This window comes from Bradysia coprophila (assembly GCF_014529535.1).
Source record: "Bradysia coprophila strain Holo2 chromosome X unlocalized genomic scaffold, BU_Bcop_v1 contig_416, whole genome shotgun sequence".
In the NCBI taxonomy this organism is placed as follows: domain Eukaryota; kingdom Metazoa; phylum Arthropoda; class Insecta; order Diptera; family Sciaridae; genus Bradysia; species Bradysia coprophila.
In genome coordinates this window covers 1428456-1448703 of record NW_023503334.1, presented here as the reverse complement: position 1 = coordinate 1448703, position 20248 = coordinate 1428456, and the positions used below count along the sequence as shown (strand labels likewise).

General features: G+C 35.6%; 3 protein-coding genes across 5 annotated transcripts in view; 1 reads left to right on the top strand and 2 right to left on the bottom strand.

The window, feature by feature from the left end:
- Window positions 1-23: 23 nt before the first annotated feature.
- Window positions 24-2939, top strand: LOC119069917 (probable isoaspartyl peptidase/L-asparaginase GA20639). The gene is made up of 3 exons (XM_037174138.1): window positions 24-227; window positions 1750-2470; window positions 2542-2939. The coding sequence occupies exons 1-3, from the start codon at window positions 213-215 to the stop codon at window positions 2814-2816; spliced, it is 1011 nt and encodes a 336-aa protein (XP_037030033.1). The 5' UTR covers window positions 24-212; the 3' UTR covers window positions 2817-2939.
- Window positions 2940-4390: 1451 nt separating this feature from the next.
- On the bottom strand, window positions 4391-5441 carry LOC119069919 (SREBP regulating gene protein). The gene is made up of 3 exons (XM_037174140.1): window positions 5172-5441; window positions 4785-5069; window positions 4391-4717 (listed from the first exon to the last, which is right to left on the bottom strand). The coding sequence occupies exons 1-3, from the start codon at window positions 5271-5273 to the stop codon at window positions 4493-4495; spliced, it is 612 nt and encodes a 203-aa protein (XP_037030035.1). The 5' UTR covers window positions 5274-5441; the 3' UTR covers window positions 4391-4492.
- Window positions 5442-7344: 1903 nt separating this feature from the next.
- Window positions 7345-20248, bottom strand: part of LOC119069911 (transducin beta-like protein 2) — a 43459-nt gene continuing 30555 nt past the window's right edge. For all 3 annotated transcript variants that reach the window (XM_037174122.1, XM_037174124.1, XM_037174123.1), the window contains 3 exons: window positions 8158-8571; window positions 7889-8074; window positions 7345-7825 (listed from right to left, as the gene is read on the bottom strand). In XM_037174122.1, the coding sequence (XP_037030017.1) occupies window positions 7431-7825; window positions 7889-8074; window positions 8158-8571 (995 nt within the window). In that variant the 3' untranslated portion in view covers window positions 7345-7430. The remainder of the gene's footprint in view (window positions 7826-7888; window positions 8075-8157; window positions 8572-20248) is intronic.

The window sequence follows — 20248 nt, the reverse complement described above, 5'->3', positions numbered from 1 at the left end:
AATTGGGATCCATGGTTTGGTTATCAGTTATTTTTCGAAAAGCGTAGTTCGGGACATCATTTTCGTGAACGTAGGTGCCATCTCATTGTAAGCTCTTAGTTTGAGCACATTGGGCGATCAATCGTTAGTGCTGACCTGTTGAGCAACCATTCTACTGAAGGGTTGTTAATATAAACTGCTGCTCAAGTATTTGTCATTGAATTCGTAAAAACATGGTTAACCGAATTGTGAGTATGCCTTTTTCTTATTAAATCAGTCTAAATTAATACATTTTGCGATGAAGAATCACGAGGATAAAATCAGTTCGAATTTTAATGCAGAGTTAAATAGAATCCCTTCTCTGGAAATGAAATTGTAAGTAGAGATGGAGTGAAACGGAAGGAGAACTGTCCTGTATTTCTTTTACAATCAGTTTAAGTAAATTGACATCGTGGTAGATTCTGAACAGAACGTTTAACTGTGGAATGAGCTTTCCTCGTTTTAACCTGTTACTCACAATTCAACGTAATTCTTAGTTCACGTGCCTAGAGTAGAGTTGCTGACTAATAGCACATAACATCGCTATGGAAATCCGTTTCAGTCATTGAAGCGTAAGGTCAAAGGGAGGTAAAGTTTATCAGCCGTGACAATATATAGAATTGCTTTTTGTGTGACTATTTGAACTCGCTCTCAGGATTAGTAAATCTGTGTTATAGATGAGTGATAAGTGGTGCATCAATTCAGCAGTTTCTGCCAATGGCTGTTTTGTGTTAAAACACTGTTCTCATTGTAGTTCTGTTCATTGCATTTATGCTGTGTAAAATTGATAAAAATTGTGAGATAAAGCTCAGAGTGAAAAAAATGGAGTAGGCAACAACATGATTTCTTCGGATCAGAAAAATTGCGTTTTGCGTTTAATAAGAGTGATAAGAAGATTCAGCAAAAAAATATCTTGCACGCTCAATTTACAATAATTCCATTTCTGATGGAAAATAATTTCAAAGCTTTGAGTCGATGGTAGTCAATTTACTATTGTAATCAAAATTTTAGTAGAAATTAGATGGAATAAGACTTTGTCCGATACACACAAAACTATTTTGCATGCCAAGAATAAATGAATATTAAACTTCGTCTGTAATACACTCAATGACTAGTCAAGTGATTCTAACGAGCCTAACGAGTCTGAATTTTCAACTTATTGATGACCAACCCAAACAATTTCTTTTCTTTTTTCTCGCAACACTTAGCTCTTTACGTTCAATTAAGACTATCGATTAAGAAGTTGTAAAATGGCAATTGACAAATCGAATAAATTCAAGTAGTAGTGTGTGCGGTCCAAGCGATGCAGACTATTATTTCGGATCAAATTAAAACAAAAAATCCTTGAGATAATTATTTAATACGTTCACCATGTCACAACAATTTCAGTTACGATTGTTAGAAGAATCCGTATAAGAAAAGCCCGTCAAGGCTTATTAACTACAATCAACACCGTGTCCTTCTCATAGTACGTCTGTCTGTAACGAAAAAAAAGTCATTGCAACCAAGTTACAAACATAAATTGGACGGAATGACTGAATTGATCTGATGCAGCGGACAATTAGCAAGCTTGTAAAGCGACAATTTTGAATTTTGAGGATGATATTCTGCCAGCGACTCAAGGACTGTAGAACTTTGAACTGAATGTAATCTTAGATTATAGCTTGGTGATGTCAGTCTCTATCGAACACACTAGCGCTACCTCTATTTCACAGATTCTTTTTTTCATAGACAAATGGTTCGAATACAAACGGTACTACAAATGGAACGAAAATTCATCATCCCACTGTTGTTATTCATGGTGGTTCTGGTGATGTACCGGAATGGCGGGTTCCACTGAAAATCAACGGTGTCAAAAATGCTGCCGTAGCTGCATATAAAGTACTGTCGGCTGGTGGCCATGCTGTTGATGCTGTCGAGGCAGCACTGCGTAGTATGGAAAATGATGAATATTTGAATGCAGGTTATGGCTCGGTACTGAATTTGGACGGCGATATTGAAATGGACGCTAGTATTATGAACGGAGAGAATCTCAAAGCCGGCTGCATTAGCCTTGTTCACGATATCCAGCATCCGATATCACTAGCCCGACGTGTCATGGAAAAATCGAACAAAGACTGGAGCAGTCCTTGCTTTTTCGCTGCTCATGGAGCCATGAACTTTGCCAAGGAAAACGATTTCGAAATTTTACCACCGGGTGCTCTAGTCACGAACTTTGCTAAAGAATCGTTAATAGCATACAAGGCATACAAAGCAACGGAAGCAAAACAAAAGAAAAACTTCGGTGAAGTGGGCACGGTTGGTGCTGTTGCTTTGGATGTTAACGGAAATATAGCGGCAGCAACGACAACAGGCGGTATGACAGGTAAAATTCCGGGTCGTATTGGTGATACGCCTCAAATCGGTTCGGGTACGTATGCAGACAACAAAGTCGGCGGTACTTCATCTACAGGTAATAAATGCAATGGAAATTTAGTTGGATTATGAAATTTTCACTCGAATCTATTTTTTTTTTCTGCCAAGGAACCGGTGAGGTAATTATGAGATACAATTTGGCTGCAAATGTTATGAAACGAATGGAATGGTTGGGGAAAGATGCACAAACGGCTACAGAGGAGTCGATCATAGAAATGACAGATAAACTGATTGAAACTGGTGGTTCGATCACGATCGATAAACATGGATCCGTTGGAATTTACTTTAGTTCGAATATAATGCCGTGGGCCAAGTTGAAAGACGGCGTTTTAAGCTATGGAACCAAAATTGGTGACAACTTCCAGGAAATCATGGATAAATGATAACATGAATATGAACTGAGTCTGTTGACTATCTCAAACAATAGAATTTCTAAGTATGAAAGCATTTACAGCCAAAAAAAATAAATAAAAGTCTAAGCCAATCTCAATTTTACAGAAAATTACGAATAATGAGTTTGAATTTAAGTATTTACAAATATTCCCTCAATGAATTTAGCGCATTTCCTCGCAGTTGTATTGCACTCGAATTTTAGAGCGTATCATATTGTTGTTACAATTATGTCCAATTGTGAGTCCGATTAAATTTAATTACATCTTAACTCATCTGCTTGAATGCTTTAAGATTCACAGTCTCAATGGGCATGTGGTCTGAGTCTTTACAAATTGATTGCAGATATATGTACATCAACAAAAGTTCCACTTTCAATTATAATCCGACAATGCTAAATTTAATCAAAAACATATTCATGTAAGTATAGCAGAGCGATCGAAGTACTGTGTAAATGGGTGGTCATTCCGAAACAGCAAACTCGATGATAAAACTAACAAAATGAATGATCGAGAGGTTTTTAATTGATTTAACGACCGTTATTCAGTTCTGCCGCATCAAGCCAAAACTCTTATCGCATTGTGTGTGTGATACGCAGAGCTTTCGTAAGCTCTGAGCTTTTTTTGGATACATTTGGAAAAGTGGAATACAAAAAAGCCTAAAGCTCTCGAAAGCGCCTTAAAAGCATAGACACAAATTGAGATACAGTGTTTTGGCTCAACGAGTCAGAATTGCTGTTTGTAAAAGTTGCCTGAGCTGTAAAAGATGTCTGAACCTAAATTGTTTAGTGTTGACTGTATGCAAAACCTGAAGCGAAATTATTGCTTTTTATGCGATGATCAAAGCTTTTATAGCATTTTTCTCTTGAGGTAAGTAGCGTTACATAAAATCTCACATTTTATCATCAGCAAGTATTTATCAAAGCTATTGATGCAATTAATACAATTAAAACCGACTATTCAGCATATCGCGTCTTTCTGTCCGAGAGAATAGTAGTTTTACCCGGCTTTGTCCTATTTCGATAAATTTTGTCTTTCGAAAGAGGCATCAGAAACCATTTGGAACATTTAATTTTACCAGTTGAGGGAGCTCCCCATGATCTATCAGCATTATGTTTTTTGGCCTACATTAAACCAGGTTTGTATCTCTGACAGAAGTCTTTCATTGTAGATTTTAAAATCCTTAACATTTTGTGTGCGTACAACAATTGCACCATTTCAATGTCTGAAAAGTTTCTCTCTGGCATATTTCAGGGAAACTAATTCGCTTGCGATTCAACCGCCAACACTTAATTCTAATGTTAAATGAGTGGAAGATCAATATGTATGGGTTGCATCGACTAAATCAGTTTCCCTGAATTTTTCCTGGAGAATGGCAGCACAGATTAACTTCATGCAATACATAACGTTCTGTACTTACGTTTCTTTTGTCCTGTGTAAAAGATCGTACTTGTGTCGTTGGTTTAGGCTAAATCGCAATTGGTCGATCGATCTACGAACGTTGGGATGAAATGAGATGTGCATTCTGTCCATCGATTTGTGTACATATCACTAGTAAATTGTCTTGGTTTGTCACTGTTCTTCTCTTCTTTTTATTACGTTTGTTTCAGTGTTAACAATAACTCAGTTCGACTGTCCTTGCATTCAAATTTAACCACAACTATCAAACACTATGCCAAATTATTCGATTCAATAACTTCACGCTGTGACTCGTGCGCTTCGGTTAGTCCATAACAATGCTTTGACTTGGGATCTCGATATTTGTTTTCATGCTGCACGGAATGTGAATCTGTGCGACACTTAGCTAGGCACAATTCGAAATGATCCTTGACGGATGCAAAAACGGCTTTTTGGCGACCACTTGCTTTTTCGATTACTTGCTCAAGCAGTTCTTTCTGTAAGTGGATTCAATTCAAATGGTAATTTCAGTCTAAGATCGTTGTCGTATAGCATGAAAATCACCTTGTCCGGATTTAAGCAACAACTGACACAATACTCGTAAGTGGTACAACATCCGCTCAAATTACAAGTTTCACAACTATGCAGTTTGCTGCCGACCGCATCCAAATCACAGCAACCCGTTGATTGTAAATCAGTTCTTTGACACACAAAACCGCGATCGTCAACGATCAGTACTTTTCCCTGTACAGAATTCCGGCAATCTTGGTCGTTTGAAAAATTTTGCCAGATTATTGGTTGTTCTCGTTTTATCTCAATGTAGTCTGAATCGATGGACAATGGGCCACCCTAAAACAAAAACAAAAAAAACGCACACGAAAGAACATGGTTGGTATCTTGCTCGTTAAAAACAGGCTGGGCTGTATTTACTCTGTAATTGATATAACTTACGTGTCCCAATAAATTAATTAGACAATATGTCAATGACAACAAAAATATTACGGCTAACACTAAGCGTCTACGGATGAATCGCATTAATGCAGCATACCACATTATGGGTACAGTATCGGTTCTGTGTTACTGATAGTTCTTTCATTTAAATTCGTATGAAGGACCGAAAACATTTGAACGAGACGAATTTTGGTGTAATCAGTAAACAAAATAATAAGATTAGGGCATTCTCACTTTACACTAGAATGACAGATATGATAAATTGACAGTTTGAGGTTAGGTTTCCTGTTTACTTAATTTAACGTCAATTTCGGATGCATTAACGAAGTTGGTTCTATGTTTACGCGGTTTCATATAAGCGCATCGAATTCAAAATATTTATGGCAAAGGTAAACTGGCGCTGTAATTCTTACCTTTCAAAGTAGATTTATGAAATTACAACTAAGACGATGAGAGTAAAACAGTCGTTATAAACGACAGCGACTGAATATACGTAATATTGTTGCCGCCAAAAAGGTGTACACTGTTGATGAGGGCTACCTTTGAAGGTATATTGTTTGGTCGCTAGCGCATTTTATTTGTAGAGAATCTTTTTAACTGTACTGCATGTGGTTTATCTGAGTATTCATGCTAGGTGACACCTGTCTTTCTATCTAATAAAAAGGTGATTGGCGCCTGAAGTTCACTCCCTTGACGAAATGCACCGATTTTGGTTTTGTTATATTGATTGACTAAACTTCGAAATAATGCAACCGCTTAAATTCAAATTAGTAAATGGCGAATTCCTCTGAATTCTGCATAACGATCAAAAGTGGGAACGTTTGAAATCGGAAATAACATAATTTAGTAACAGCTCTTCGGGAAAACCCGGTTGTATTTCCTACTGTAAACAGAAACTAGTATCACCTCGGTAAAAGCAGAATTTCTACGAGATTAACTATCTCTGAGGTCATGGCTTTCCAGCAAATCAGTCTAGTAGATAATGTCATTCGATGCTAGCACGGTATTGTACCGAAGGTTATTCATAAAAAAAATCTTTTCTTTTTGTCTAAAAATAAATTTCGTAAAACATTCTTTTGCATATGAAAGCAACATAAAAAGCATCTCCCTGTCCGTAAAACTCGAAAGAAATCAACATGTAAAACGAAACATCGTAAAATACTATTGTGTCCACATTGCATTAGATTCATTGAACAGTACCGAATAAACGCAAACAGTCAGTAGTCTTGTTCAACTATCGCATGTATTTCATTGAACAGTAGATGTGACAGAACACGAGTTATATTTGTATACGATGCATTTGGTGTATATATATTACGTTAATGTTTCGAATTGTACTTGTTTGGCGTCAATTAACATTATGCTCAAAAATTGTAAAAATGTACGAACATACGAGTGGCAGAATTACTGATAGAGATTTTTACAGTATCCCAGAAATTATTGATATTCTTTCAATATAGCCTTATATTTTGCGAATAAAAATAATTCAATTTGTATCAGTGTTCATTTGAATTCATTTTCATACAATTTCTTGGGTCCCTTATTTGACAGCCGAGAAATGAACAGCTCTTGCCTGGATTTACTTTGCCGTGACAGAACTTATTATTATGGAAAGTACAACATGCGAACATGGCAGAGTAAAATAAACCAGGCAGTAGCGGTTCATTTTGAAAAGTCAAATAAGCGATCTAAAAGTGTATAAAAAAGGAATCAAATGAAAACTGATATAAATTGAATTATTTTTATTATCAAAATAAAAGCCTGCTAGACAATTCAGGTCCATAGTCAAATCTTGCTCTCCAGTGTCTCCAGTCTGGTCTATTTTACCCTGCCTTACATGCGAAAGATTCAGCGAGGAAATCGCTTTTTATTTGCACATGGTCGACTTGTTAGTTTGTTCGGGTGATTATCGGGAAGCAGGAGATTCTCGGGAATTAATGACTTTGTGGGAGACACTTGGCGAAGTATAATTCTTGTAAATGGTAATTATGAATTTCTCGATAATTAAATCAGTTTTAGGTTGTCTTAAATATTCCAATTTCCTTTGTCACACTGGTTTTTGTTGGTTTCATTAAAGATGAGGAGTGTCTACTACAGAACCTAAGATCTCGGGTGAATGGTCTTATCATACGAATTTGTCAAAGTTCTTCTCTGAACGCGTCATCAGTCATCATTAATTTTACTTGATTTTATTTCGCTCAAAATGCAAAGAGGTATAAATGCAATACAGTATGAAGGAGCCTTAAATACGAACGGTTTCTATTCAAATTTGCCCAAAAATTGTTCATTTTCAGCAATCAATTTCTCGAGACGTTCTCGTGTCGCAGCACTCTGATTGGATGCATTCAACTTCGATTTGGCTACGGCACTGGACACCTTGTAACCGGTAACATTGTGATAAACACGAACGTGACGATCGCCAGTTGTTAGGAGATATTTGGATAACGGATCGAATTTCAGAGAAATGACGCCAAATTCTTCGATGACAGCGTCGCGTGTTCCATCAAGACCGGAAAAAATCTCAACATTTGTTCCATTCCAGACAGCTACAACTTCTGCATTCAACGATAATGCTATTAGTGGCATGGCAGTGGAATCATAGTTGAACTTCGACGTTACGATGCAGCGAGCTGACTGGCCGAGATCGAATTCAACTGAAATAAATTGAAATTTTGTTAGAAAGTGTCAGTACCATTCGGGTAATTTTTGTGTGTTACTCTTCGTGTCGAAAATCTTCCAGGTTCCATCCTTCGAAACGGTTGCAATGTGAGAAGTATCTTTATCGAAAGCTAGATCGTAGATGCCAGAGTTATGACCGGACAAATTGAACACGTTGACAGTCTTTTGGTATTCACCAGTCTTTGCAAATTTAACTTCCCATACTTTGACGTCCGGGGAAAAGCCTAAGTAGACAATATTTTGAATTTCATTTCATCGACGTTAACCTCTATGATACAGCGTTAAAAATTTGAATTTGTTGTCTTACCGCACGCAGCAATGAAACGACCACATGGAGATATTTTAACCGCGTTATTGCTAGCTAGACACGTATCAATTTTGTCCAAAATCGTACCCTTCAAATTCCACAGCACAAAGTCAGTCTTATTGGATGCACTCATTATGAAACGACCAGTACAGGCGATGCCAAAGCCAACAATCACATCGGATTCATGAGCGCTGCGAAATGTTAACCCCTTGCTTGGATTGGATAGAAAACCATCTTTCTTCTCGATTTTAATCACTTCAATGCAGTTCTCCAGTGCCTTATGGATTAAAATTGCCTTCGAATCGGGACTCCAAGTAAGCCTAACGGCATGATCGTATTCGACGTTGACTCTTAGCGATTTTCTTTGTTGGGTGTCGTGAATGTTACCAGCCGTCCAAAGGAGAAGGGTTCGATCTGAAATTTTAAGGGAAAAAATGGTAAAAAAATGTTTGGTAAGATAGGGGGTTGGGGGTACACAAAGTACATAAGCGAAAAATGACTAATTTTAAACCCCACTCTCTGTATGTTACCCAAAAATTAATGGAACATACATTGAACATTCATGAAACGTAAGGTGGTGTCATACGTCTTCTCCTCACATATCCACAAACTTTAGTGCCAAAATGGAGTACGTTTTTTTTAATTGCCCCCTTTGAAGTGTAAAAACGTAGGTATTAAACAGAGATTTTGTCGTTGGTCGTAAAATTATTAGAAGATGAGAGAATCGTGACGAAAGATCGCTATACAACATTCTCTCAATGCTTGATTTCCACTTACCAAAAAACTACTCCGTGTGAGGGACAAAATTGAATTTTTTCAATTTTTGCTTTGTTTACTTGACCGCTCGCTCTATCACGGCTCTCAAACTGAGTACTTTTTGTTGAGTGGAACCCGTACTTAAGTATGCTATTATAGAGTGTTATAAGAGCGAAAGAACGAGAAAAAACCAGTTAACTTAACTGAGCTCGATGAGTGATATGTCAAGATTTCTACTCTCTTTTAACACTCTATAGATGTGTGATATATTTGAAAATTTGAATGTAAACAGGGGAAAAAACCAGTTAATTTAACTGAGCTCGATGGGTTTCTACGGGAAATTGCGTTGAGAGAGGAAACAATATATAGATGAAAAGAGAGCTATTTTTGTATATATATGTGTGCGTGTGTACCGACGTACGTCAAAAAGTGTATGAATATGAATAAAATATACAGCGGAACCGAGCGAATCCTCTCTTGTAATCGATCTATTGTAGTACAATGACATCGGCTCCCTGTACATCGGCATCTTCTAAAAGGAGAAATTTGCTGAAAATGCGATTGTTTGCAGTAGCTAGAACAAAAGTGAATCAGTTTGTCATTCACAATTTCATACGGAAATTAAATCTACGTCAGATTGAGACGGCTACAATTCTAATGATGATCGATTGACACAATTCTGTTGCTCATGACTACCAAACAACAACTTTTAAAAGAAGATAAAACTTCTTCCGCAATAACACGACGAAACAGCACACGAAATTCCTACCTTAGGTCACATAGATTTATCATTTTTTAAATTTATTGTAATTTAAACACGTTAGCGACCCTTCATTCTTGACCTCTCTATACAGTCTCGAATCCATTCTCAGGTCGATGTTTATTTTCATTTAAAAAAAAAGGTCGCACTATCAACAAAATCTTTTTCACCACACAAGAGTTTCGAAAGCTCATGTTGGTTGATACTTCAGTATACAATAAATCAGGTAATAGAATTGAAAGTGATTATTAGTGATAACATCGTCAGACGAAAAACGATTACAGAGTTTCATTCGACTTTCAAAACGTTCCACCGAGACATCTATTCGCTATCAGTGTTCATTCCATATCAGAATCTGATAAGGCACGTGTGTCTTGGTTCAGACCGTTTAATGCACTTTTTTGTGAAAGCACTTTGACTTCGTTAATTACATTTTGATTACATGATTTATATGCGACAAAGTTTCTATTTGAACGATAATTGAAATTTTAAATTGTGCCACACAGATATTTCCACATTTTTATTTAATCAGCAGACTAGACATTTGAGAACTTTGATTTCATGAGGACATTAACTGTGATTTTTACTCCAAAGGAATTGTTTCAGCGGCACAGAATTGCTTACAGTCAATTTCTATGACAAAGAAAATGGTAGCGATCGATACACTAGGCAACAATTTGAAACTGTTGGAATGTGCACAAATGGTGTTGTAGTGTCGAAGGTAGACAATATGTGTTTGAATAATGTTTGTCTGCCTTCTATATTGTACTAACAATATGTAGTGAAGACTTTTGGAGTGGTTATTTGAACTCACTGTATGCCAGATACCTGCTGCAGTGCTGCACCATAACTGTTCCGCTCGAATGTATTTATTATAATTTTTGTGAAGCGGCTGCAGCGGAACCATACATTGGGGCCAATCGAGGCAAGTTTCGTTATCACAGGCCTTATTAGTGAATTTTTGTGAAAATAGACAAATCCACTCAAGACAATAAATCACAATAAATCTCAGAAACAGGCGCTGAGAAAGTATGACAGTAAAAACGTTTTTAAAGATGTCCGTAAAAATCTCGGTAATTTTTTTTTTCATACGTCTCACTTCGTTCGGGCTTTAACGCGCGAAAAAGCTTAAAACCCGCTGGTCAAGATAAACACGAAAATTACTATTGGTGGGAGCTGTAAAAATCATTACCCAGAGCGCTGCAAATGCTAATCCAGCACTGCACACATCACCAACTGTGATATTTCAATTTGAAGCATTATGTTGTGAGTAAATCTATACATCACTCACCCCATACATAATTTGCAAGTAAATTGACATTACAATATTTTAACGAGTATGTGAACATTTTCCGAAGAATATTGCATTTTATGTGACCTGAATTTATAAACGCGGAAAATTGTCACCGTCGCGTCGCTTCAAAGGACATATTTTAAAAATTGATAAACAGACTGAACGATGGCATATTTCATCACATATTTTACCAGACTGTTCCACAGATGAAATTCTATTTATCGGCCGATGTGGCATATATTGTGCGACTTTGTTGAGCAGCAACAATATATTTGAAAGGAAATGCTGGAAGAATCGAACATCAAAGTGTCAAGAAGAATGATAAGTAGCTTCGAAGATTGACTTTGTATGTTCTCACCGATTGCAAATTCTTTTAGTCCAATTTTAAAGAATACAATGGGACAATGGGTAAAAACAAAGGCTCTATACCAGGCAAAAGTTGACCGATTTTTAAACGTTGGATTCGTTCCTTACATCCGCCGTTTATACAATGACAACAAATGAATGAGGGTGATATGGATTTTTATTGTGCGCGAAATTTTTGAAAACTCAAATGATTTTTGTGGAATTTTTTTTATTTTTATTTTTTTTTAAGGTATTATTTCAGGTTATAGGTATTTAGGGTGATCAAATATATATCCTGGTATAGAGCCTTTGGTAAAAATAAATTTGGTGCGCGGTGTATTTTTATAATCCGTCCCGACTTGTTTTAAATCAATGTTTCCTCCCTGACCAACTCAAAAAAATCCGATCTAACAATATTCGGCTCCTTTTAACCTACTCATCTGACATCGGCAACAATGAGCAGAGTGAAATGAATCTTTCTAATTTGTTATATAGGAAACATAGAATAAGACTAACGAAGTAACAGATTTTACTTCCGGGTCAAAAATCGTTCTTTTCAACTGGCCTAACATGTAATAGTATTTTACATGATTTTACTCGGCTACACCTCGGATCAACAAAATCCACACGAATACTCTACTTTTCATCTTTTTATCCCGAGTTGTGTAATGGATTTTACATGCTGAGGGCGTCGAAATATGAAAAGTACGGCTTTCGACGCATGTAGTATGTAAAATCCATTACAAAACTCAGGAAAAGTGAAAATCTGCGTTTTTGTGTGTTTGTAGGCCTGCTAAGTGAACCGAAAGTAATTACATGTCCATTCCGATACGTAACACGGAAAAGTACTTTCGGACTTCAGTCCTTGAGACGTAAATGACTATTATTGACCTCGACTTCGTCTAGGACAAAAAAAAAATCACACGGAACTGGAATTTTCAATTTTTTGCCCCTTGTACCCCAATTATTATTATTATTTCGTATGGAGTTTACATAAATGAATACCAAAAAACTTTAACAGTAAAAAAACGAGATTCAAAGGCGAATCTCTTAGTCCAACAATCAAATTAGAAAAAAACGAAGAAGAAAAAACACAAAATTCGACCATCATAAATCGATATCCATGAGTTGAAGCCACCGCACCGCTGCAGGGGACTTCATGAGTTTGCTGAAGACCGCTATCAAAGCTCCTCAAGACGCAATCATTTACTATGTGTACGAATAGGACGAATGATGGAAATGGTACGTCTTGTGTGAAGTTTACTAATCCGAGGCGAAGTTGTTTCCATCACTTGTCCCATTGATAAGTAAGGTATTTTACTCAAAACTTGATGTAAAGTTTTGTTGCAGTGAAATAAAGTTCCGAGGAATGAGTTTTAATATTCCTGTTAATGCATTGTATTGAATTAATGACTCATTTTCCGGGGGTCAGTGAGTAAAATGCATTATATGCGGTTCGGAATTCGGACAGACATTATTTTTATTGTACGTAAGAAATAGCATAAATGCTTCAATTAATAACAGTTCGGAAAAGAAAGTATCACGAATTTGACACAATAAACCACTATAATTTCAATCTGTGTTTAACTGGAAAAATCTTCTAATTACGGCGATCATAACAATGAACTATCCTCACATTGATTTCTAAGCCGATTTTGCTTAACTCATTTGCATAAAACGACAAAAAATGGCAATATAGTAATTTCATTGCGATTTTGTAATGAATAGATTATTGCTTCGTATACTTCCATTAAAAACCGTAAAATGCAGTAAATAATTTTGAAATTCGAACTCAATTTTCTTTATTGTTTATTATGTAGTTGATCTGTTTAAATTGCAATTTCAATCAAGGTTACACACAAATTCATTCATCTCATTTCATCTATTCGATTCACAAATGAGGCATACGAAACGCATGTATGTATATAGTAATGTAAGTGCGTTTCACATCTACTACAGTCTAATGTTTGACCGATCTCTTTCTAGTAATCTACTATACTTATATGACTTATATGTGAGATGCTTTGCCAAATATTACGTTATCAGCATGTTAATGTTATCAACGTTTAGTAACAGAATTATTTAAATGGAATTCAAAATCCGTATATATTCGTTTCGTTGCCTCCCGATATTAATATTCAGTCCAATCAATCTTACAGTCTTTTACATCATATTCATTATCACCATCGAGTTAATGAAACATTGATGTTGGAATATTAAAAAAATTATTCAAAATGAATAATATGAGATACACTGCACACATATGTATACCAGTGTCAGTTTGTATGGTGTTGTGTATCTGAATTAATAATAATTTATGTATGTTACCCAGGAAACACACTTCCATTCCATACATATTAATTACATCACATATTGATTATACGGATTAGCAAACATATTACAATAAATTAATATTAGTTAAACGACGAAAAGCAAAACGAAAAAAAATTTATTTTATAAAATATAAAAGAAGACAGATTACATAACATATGTGCGATGACACTGAGACTTATAACAAACCATAAAATCTTTCATAAAGTGTTTGGCAAATATTATATTTCGAATAAGAAAACCTTCCATGCATTTATTTTGCAATATCGAAGAAACTTTTGATTTTTTTTTTAAATTTATTGTCGCCGAGATAAACTCAATTTGCACGGCTTTTAGACATAATAGAGAGAGATTGTTTTGTGAGTCTCGGTTGTAAAACCGTACTGTACTTAGGTGTTATATAGTTGTAAAAGGGCTATCTGAACATGATTTTATGATGCAACTAATTGGCTGTCATCTAATTGGCCGTTTATTTTCTCTAACAATTCATAATATTTCATAATTCCTAATTATCGGTACAATTAATTCATTTTTAAGTGAGTTTCGGCTAGACGATGCATAACATGAAAAATTGTATTTAAATGCAAACTTTAGTTCAATATTTCATAAAAATTAACCATGAGCTTTCTGCTTACCGCATTTTGCATTTTCCCATTCCACTTGCCATTTCACATTAAGTGTACCCTTAACATAGGTCTAGTTCCACACTAAATGAGAATTTTTTGGTAAAAATGGAAACACACAAAATATACAGTCTCGAACGAATGGTAATTCGTCAACCTTCAAGTTTGAAGTTTGTCAGACCAATGTTAATGCTTCGAGCATTAAAGTGATAAAGCGCTTTTCTGTTTCGTTTACGCTTTCAATTAAAGCCAAAAAATTTATTACGTGCTAATCGTTCCGAAGTTTTATTCGTTCCAAATTGTTTTCTATGTCCAATAGAGAGTCGCTGCACTCATCCGTATTCACCCAAACGAGTTATATGAGCATGTGGAACGAATAAAACGATGGAAACAAACAAAATCCATGAAAAGTAAAAATTTATCTTGAGTTAAGTTTACTGGGAAAGCTGCAGTTTCCGTTAAAGGAAATTCGGAAGAAGTAGAAGAAACCCGTACAGAACTTATTCTCCAAATTTCACTTAACATTTAAATAATATCAAGATTTGCTAGTTTGCTTCGTTAGCTTTCGAAAATATTATAGTTTGCGTTCATACTCAAATCGTAGATTAACTATTGTCTCATTATCGAATAATTTTAACTCGTTGTTGTGTCGACAAGATCGATAAATACATGCTTCCGGGTTAAAAATCGTTCTCTCATCGAATTTAATGAACTTTCGGCGACATGAAAAGACCATTGTAAAACTCAGTATAAAAGTTAAAACTTTCGTTTTTGACTCTTTATCCCTTTTATGTAAATTACTAAAACCAATGAGCTATACTTGAAACAATAGACCTAGAAACCTAGAAAGTAACAAATGAAATGATTATAACATAGTGATCCCTAGATCCTAAAACATTTGTTAATTAAAAGTTTCACTCCCAAGTCACGGTAGTAATTACCGAGCACCGTATATAACCGCAACAAAAAACTAAAAAAAAACATAGCTAACGCCGACCCGTACGAAACACCTATTCGTATCAAAAGCCTTTAATGTGAAACTCTTCATTTCTCTTACTTCATTTTCTTCTCTGCTGAAAAACTATTCTTCCTTTTAAATCACTTACATTATCCACTCTTTGCCTTGTTATCATATACAATTAAATTGCCGGAGGCAATATAGACAGCCCCGTACGAAGTCAAATTTCATAAATTCCTATTTAAACAGCTATATACCGCTATATTTACCTATATTTCACTGTAAATAAACATTTCACAGAGTAATATGCTATTATATAGCTCTATATGCCTGTATATAGCTCAATATAGCTGTATATAGGTATATATAGATGTCCATATATGGAATCCCTGAAACCCCTCACACTTAACGCATTATTTCCATGTTAACAGAAACTCTCTAAGCATCATTTTTCCCACTTTATATCACTTTTAATAAAATTTAATATGGCCGCCGGCAGCCATTTTGTTAGGAAACCGAAAATAGTACCGACGCTTTACATTCGTTAATACCTTTCAAACAAAAAAAAAATCATGAAATTCGGTCAAAATTTACTCGAGATATTGACAAAATACTCCACGTTCACTGTACGGCCGAGTAGCCAGATAAGAGCTCACTCCAAGAGACCTAGCTCACGCTCCGGAGAACATAATTTCAAAAACTTTTTTTTCCCTGATTGGTACGGTCAATACCTATCTAATAAAGCTACGAACGAAACGAACGAAATATGTTCAAATTTGGCCGACCTACAAGCAAAAACTGCTTGCCGCCCTGTGCCTGTTCCACACCAAGGGGTCTAACTCACGAGTCGGTCATCCGATTTCTATAAACTTTTGTCGATCGGTATTGTAAATACCTTTTATTTGACGTATCACTTACAAGTTTAACGTTTAAATGTCCGGAGATATCTTCGAAAAACCGTAAAGCACTTATTGGGCCACAGCTCGGGAGGGGTCGATCCAAAATCACTCATCTTCGAACTTAGCCTGTCTTTTGACATTACCAAACGGGAAAAAAAAGAATTTTCAAAATCGGATGCGTTTTACTCAAGTTATCGTGCAGACAGACAGACGGACAGACAGACGGACATTTTTTTTCCGCGGATTTGGCATCTCTAGACAACCACAATAGGTTTCCCCTTACTCAGGGAGTCCAATTCGACGTGTTACAAACGTATGCGTAAACCTATAAGACCCCAGTACTTCGTACGGGTCTAAAAACAAAATAAATGGCCGGGTTGCACAATAAAACATTTCTTAAAATTTTTTGTTGACGCCTATAACGTATACAGAGTGCAAAAGCAACAAACTCTTTCAATTTCATGCCTATTTGAATGAGCCAATGTGCAATGTTCGCACTTTTAAGATCACATGGAGTCACTCCAACAGTATAATAATCGAACATTTCAAATTGAACGATTTAAAACAAACAATGAATCGAATTTAGGTTAAAGAATATTTTATGGTTCATCTGTAATTTATCATGCACGAAAATTGAATTGAACGAAGAGTTGAAAATATTGAAATTGTAATCGTAAATTGAACAATTTTTTGTTTTTGTTTTTTAAAGCTGTCAGACAAAGATGATTTTCTGATAGACAGACCAGATATTCGGTCTACAATTTTTGCTGGAATCTTTTGTAAATTTTGACAATCCACTAGAAGAAATATTTTTTGTATGCTTGCTAAGAGGACCAAAAGTAAAGCTGTCAATTCGCGGGGCGAAAGCTTTCGCTTTCGCCCCTTCAATTGACATTTCTTTACTTTCGGTCCTCTTAGCAAGCATACAAAACTTAATACGTAACTCTTTCGGCCTACTCAATCGATACGTAAATAACTATTGTATGCTTGCTAAGAGGACCGAAAGTAAAGCTGTCAATTCGCGGGGCGAAAGCTTTCGCTTTCGCCCCTTGAATTGACATTTCTTTACTTTCGGTCCTCTTAGCAAGCATACAAAACTTAATACGTAACTCTTTCGGCCTACTCAATCGATACGTAAATAACTATTGTATGCTTGCTAAGAGGACCGAAAGTAAAGCTGTCAATTCGCGGGGCGAAAGCTTTCGCCCCTTGAATTGACATTTCTTTATTTTCGGTCCTCTTAGCAAGCATACAAAACTTAATACGTAACTCTTTCGGCCTACTCAATCGATACGTAAATAACTATTTCATGCTTCGGGGCCGAAAATGAGGGCAATTTTTCGAATTTTCTCGGGTTTCCGGCCCTCTGCATGAAAACTTACATGTGCACCTGTTTGGGACGGTTGATTTAAGGCACTCTCGCTTGTAAGCCTCACTTCGTTCGACCTACAATCCGCGAAATTGCCTAAAATCAATCGTCCCAAACAGGTGCACAAATAACAATTTCTTTCATACCAAAAACATGAAAAGTAGAGTTTTCGTGTGTATTTCGTTGATCCGAAGCAAAGCCGAGGTCAATAAACACACTAGAACTCTACTTTTTATTTTTAATGAGAGGTATGTATAATGGATGTTACATGTTGTTGAGTTTCAATTCAATTTACTTTTCATCCCTAGGGCTGGAATAAGCTACTTTCGACCCTAGGGAAAACAAAAACATGTAAAGTGAATTGTTATATTTGTAATCCACATACTTCGTTCAGCGTATGAAAATCTAGATTCTAATGTTTCATCAATTGGAACAAAAACAACAGTAAACGTAAATCTAGTTCTTTAATTGGATTACAAATACAAACCACAACGACTCCCAAATCAAAAAACATGACGGAATTCACTTCTCTTCTACTGTAAGATAACTTGAACAATGAACATAGTCGCGTGGTTTTTTGTTACCAAATACACAAGGTACTCATCACATTTCCATTTTTCCAACAGCTACATTTTCATAAATTAAACCTAATTGAATCACGAAGGCAGCAAGCAGCAGATCAGCTCACGTGCATAAAAATGCTAACTGATTTGATTTTATTTATTATTATTTTCTCAGATTAATGGTACGATCGTACGGTATAATTATGCTGAACTGGTCTATCATGTACAGTTGGGATTTGAACATATTCTAGTTAATAATTTATATTTATCAATCATGAACGAATACAACTGGAGAAAGTTTGTCTCGATTAGCACGAAGAGAAATATTTTCTTCTTCTTTCAAGTTGAAACTGTGCTGTGCGTGAGACTTAACTGCATTTGATTATTATTATATAATACACAGCAAAGGGAGGTTATCCAAAATCAGCTTCTTTCCGAATGCGTGTCACTTACGTAGAATATTATAGACGTAACAATTACAAGGAAGACTAACAGGAACCTTTGAGAAATGGCAGTCATCTGTTTGCGACAAGGAAGAGAAAGACAAGAAATGAGTACAAAGAAGAAAAAGATTTTCCATCAAGCAGCAAAGGATTCTTTGCAATGTGGCGATAGACGGTCCAGCGATGCTTATTACTTAAAATGGGGTAAGAAAATCTTGGATTCATTTTGTACTAGCATGCTAATGGTCTTGCGACGACAGAAGTCAGGCTCATCGCTTATTTTGATCGTTATTGTCAACAGATGACTATCCGATTCCACCATTGGAGTACCTTCCTTTTGTCCCATATATTTAGTATATAGTTTTAAGGTAAAATTGACCAAAAGCAGGAATTCAGATATTTGATACTTACTTCTCTTTATACCTACCTTAGCCTTACAGTGTTCTGAAAAATGTCGGTTTGACAATGTAAAAGGCTGATATCCAAATTACTATAAAAGCCGAGGGATGATTATAGAGAATCATCGAAATGTTTGTGATAGGCGCCTCTTTTATCTGCATTAAATTCTCATTTTACTAATTAACACATTTTACTATCAAACAATGTGTACATACATAACACAGACTTAAACCGTGTACGATTCTAATGAATCCAATTTTCCAATTTTCATGGACATGTATGCGAAATACTATATTCTCTCATAATCTTAATTAGAACTGATAACCGAGTAAACATAACTTTCGGAAGATAAAGGCCCGAAATCAGAGTTTACCAAGTGGCAAAATAGATTTTTGAACTTTCAAGGTTCTGTTTGTGTATCATTGTTTGTTATTCTTCCATGGCGATTTCATTCGACAAAGCCTAGAGGCCTATCCAATGCTCGTTTCACAATTTTATCAATTTTTTTATTAGGTAAAAAAGGGTTTCAAATCAGTATAGATAAGTCTTAGATTTCAGATTAGATTTGGGCTGCTTGTTGTGATTTGTAGTTTGTAAATTTGTATTGATTTACTTGGGATATTCGTTTACAGGTGACAACAATTTTCAGTTAGTCATTACATTTCTGGAAAGTTGTCTTCGCATTTTTATCATCATTTCTATGCAATTCTCTGCGCAGAACACGCTGCATTAAATTTAATAAAACGCATTTCAGACAATGTCCGAACGTTATCTCTCCAATTAATTGTACATAAAAGAAGACGACAACAACAACACAGAAAATCGTAATCTGTAAACGGAGTCATTTTTATGGAATTGAATTTTTTGTTGTTGTTGAAAGACTCATCACTCTAATAATTGATATTACTCGTTTCTGTATGTGTATTAAGATGTGTGTGGTTGAGCATGTGCAAACATAAATTTTTTTTTATCATCACAGAACACTTCAACCTTGATTCCACAAGGAGTGATAATTCAATTATGATAATTATTCTTAATGTTACTATGAGCGGCATTTGCTCGTTTTATTATCAATAACTTATAGCTCAGCGAATATTATGACTTTTACATAGGTAAGACTTAATCTTGACTCCAGTTTTTCTTCTAGTCGACTGGGAATGGGAAATATTTCAGACTTTTTTTTTCGTTGTAAAAATAAAAGTGGAACTATTGCGGTTGTGGTTTATAGTTTTTAAGCTTTTAATAACGATTACTTGACGGTTATGGTTGCTGTTATTATGATGAAAAAAAAATCTCCGCAAAACCAACGTCAAATTGCGGTCATTAAATCTAATGAAAAGAAGTCACCGAC

What these genes read in the sequence shown, in the direction of transcription:
- LOC119069917 (XM_037174138.1), top strand. An exon ending in CGGCGGTACTTCATCTACAG is followed by an intron (nt 2,471 to 2,541) that starts GTAATAAATGCA and finishes TTTTCTGCCAAG; the next exon opens with GAACCGGTGAGGTAATTATG.
- LOC119069919 (XM_037174140.1), bottom strand. Translation starts at nt 5,273, where the DNA reads ATGTGGTATGCTGCATTAATGCGATTCATCCGTAGACGCTTAGTGTTA. An exon ending in TAATTAATTTATTGGGACAC is followed by an intron (nt 5,070 to 5,171) that starts GTAAGTTATATC and finishes TTTTTGTTTTAG; the next exon opens with GGTGGCCCATTGTCCATCGA. An exon ending in GTTGCTTAAATCCGGACAAG is followed by an intron (nt 4,718 to 4,784) that starts GTGATTTTCATG and finishes ATCCACTTACAG; the next exon opens with AAAGAACTGCTTGAGCAAGT.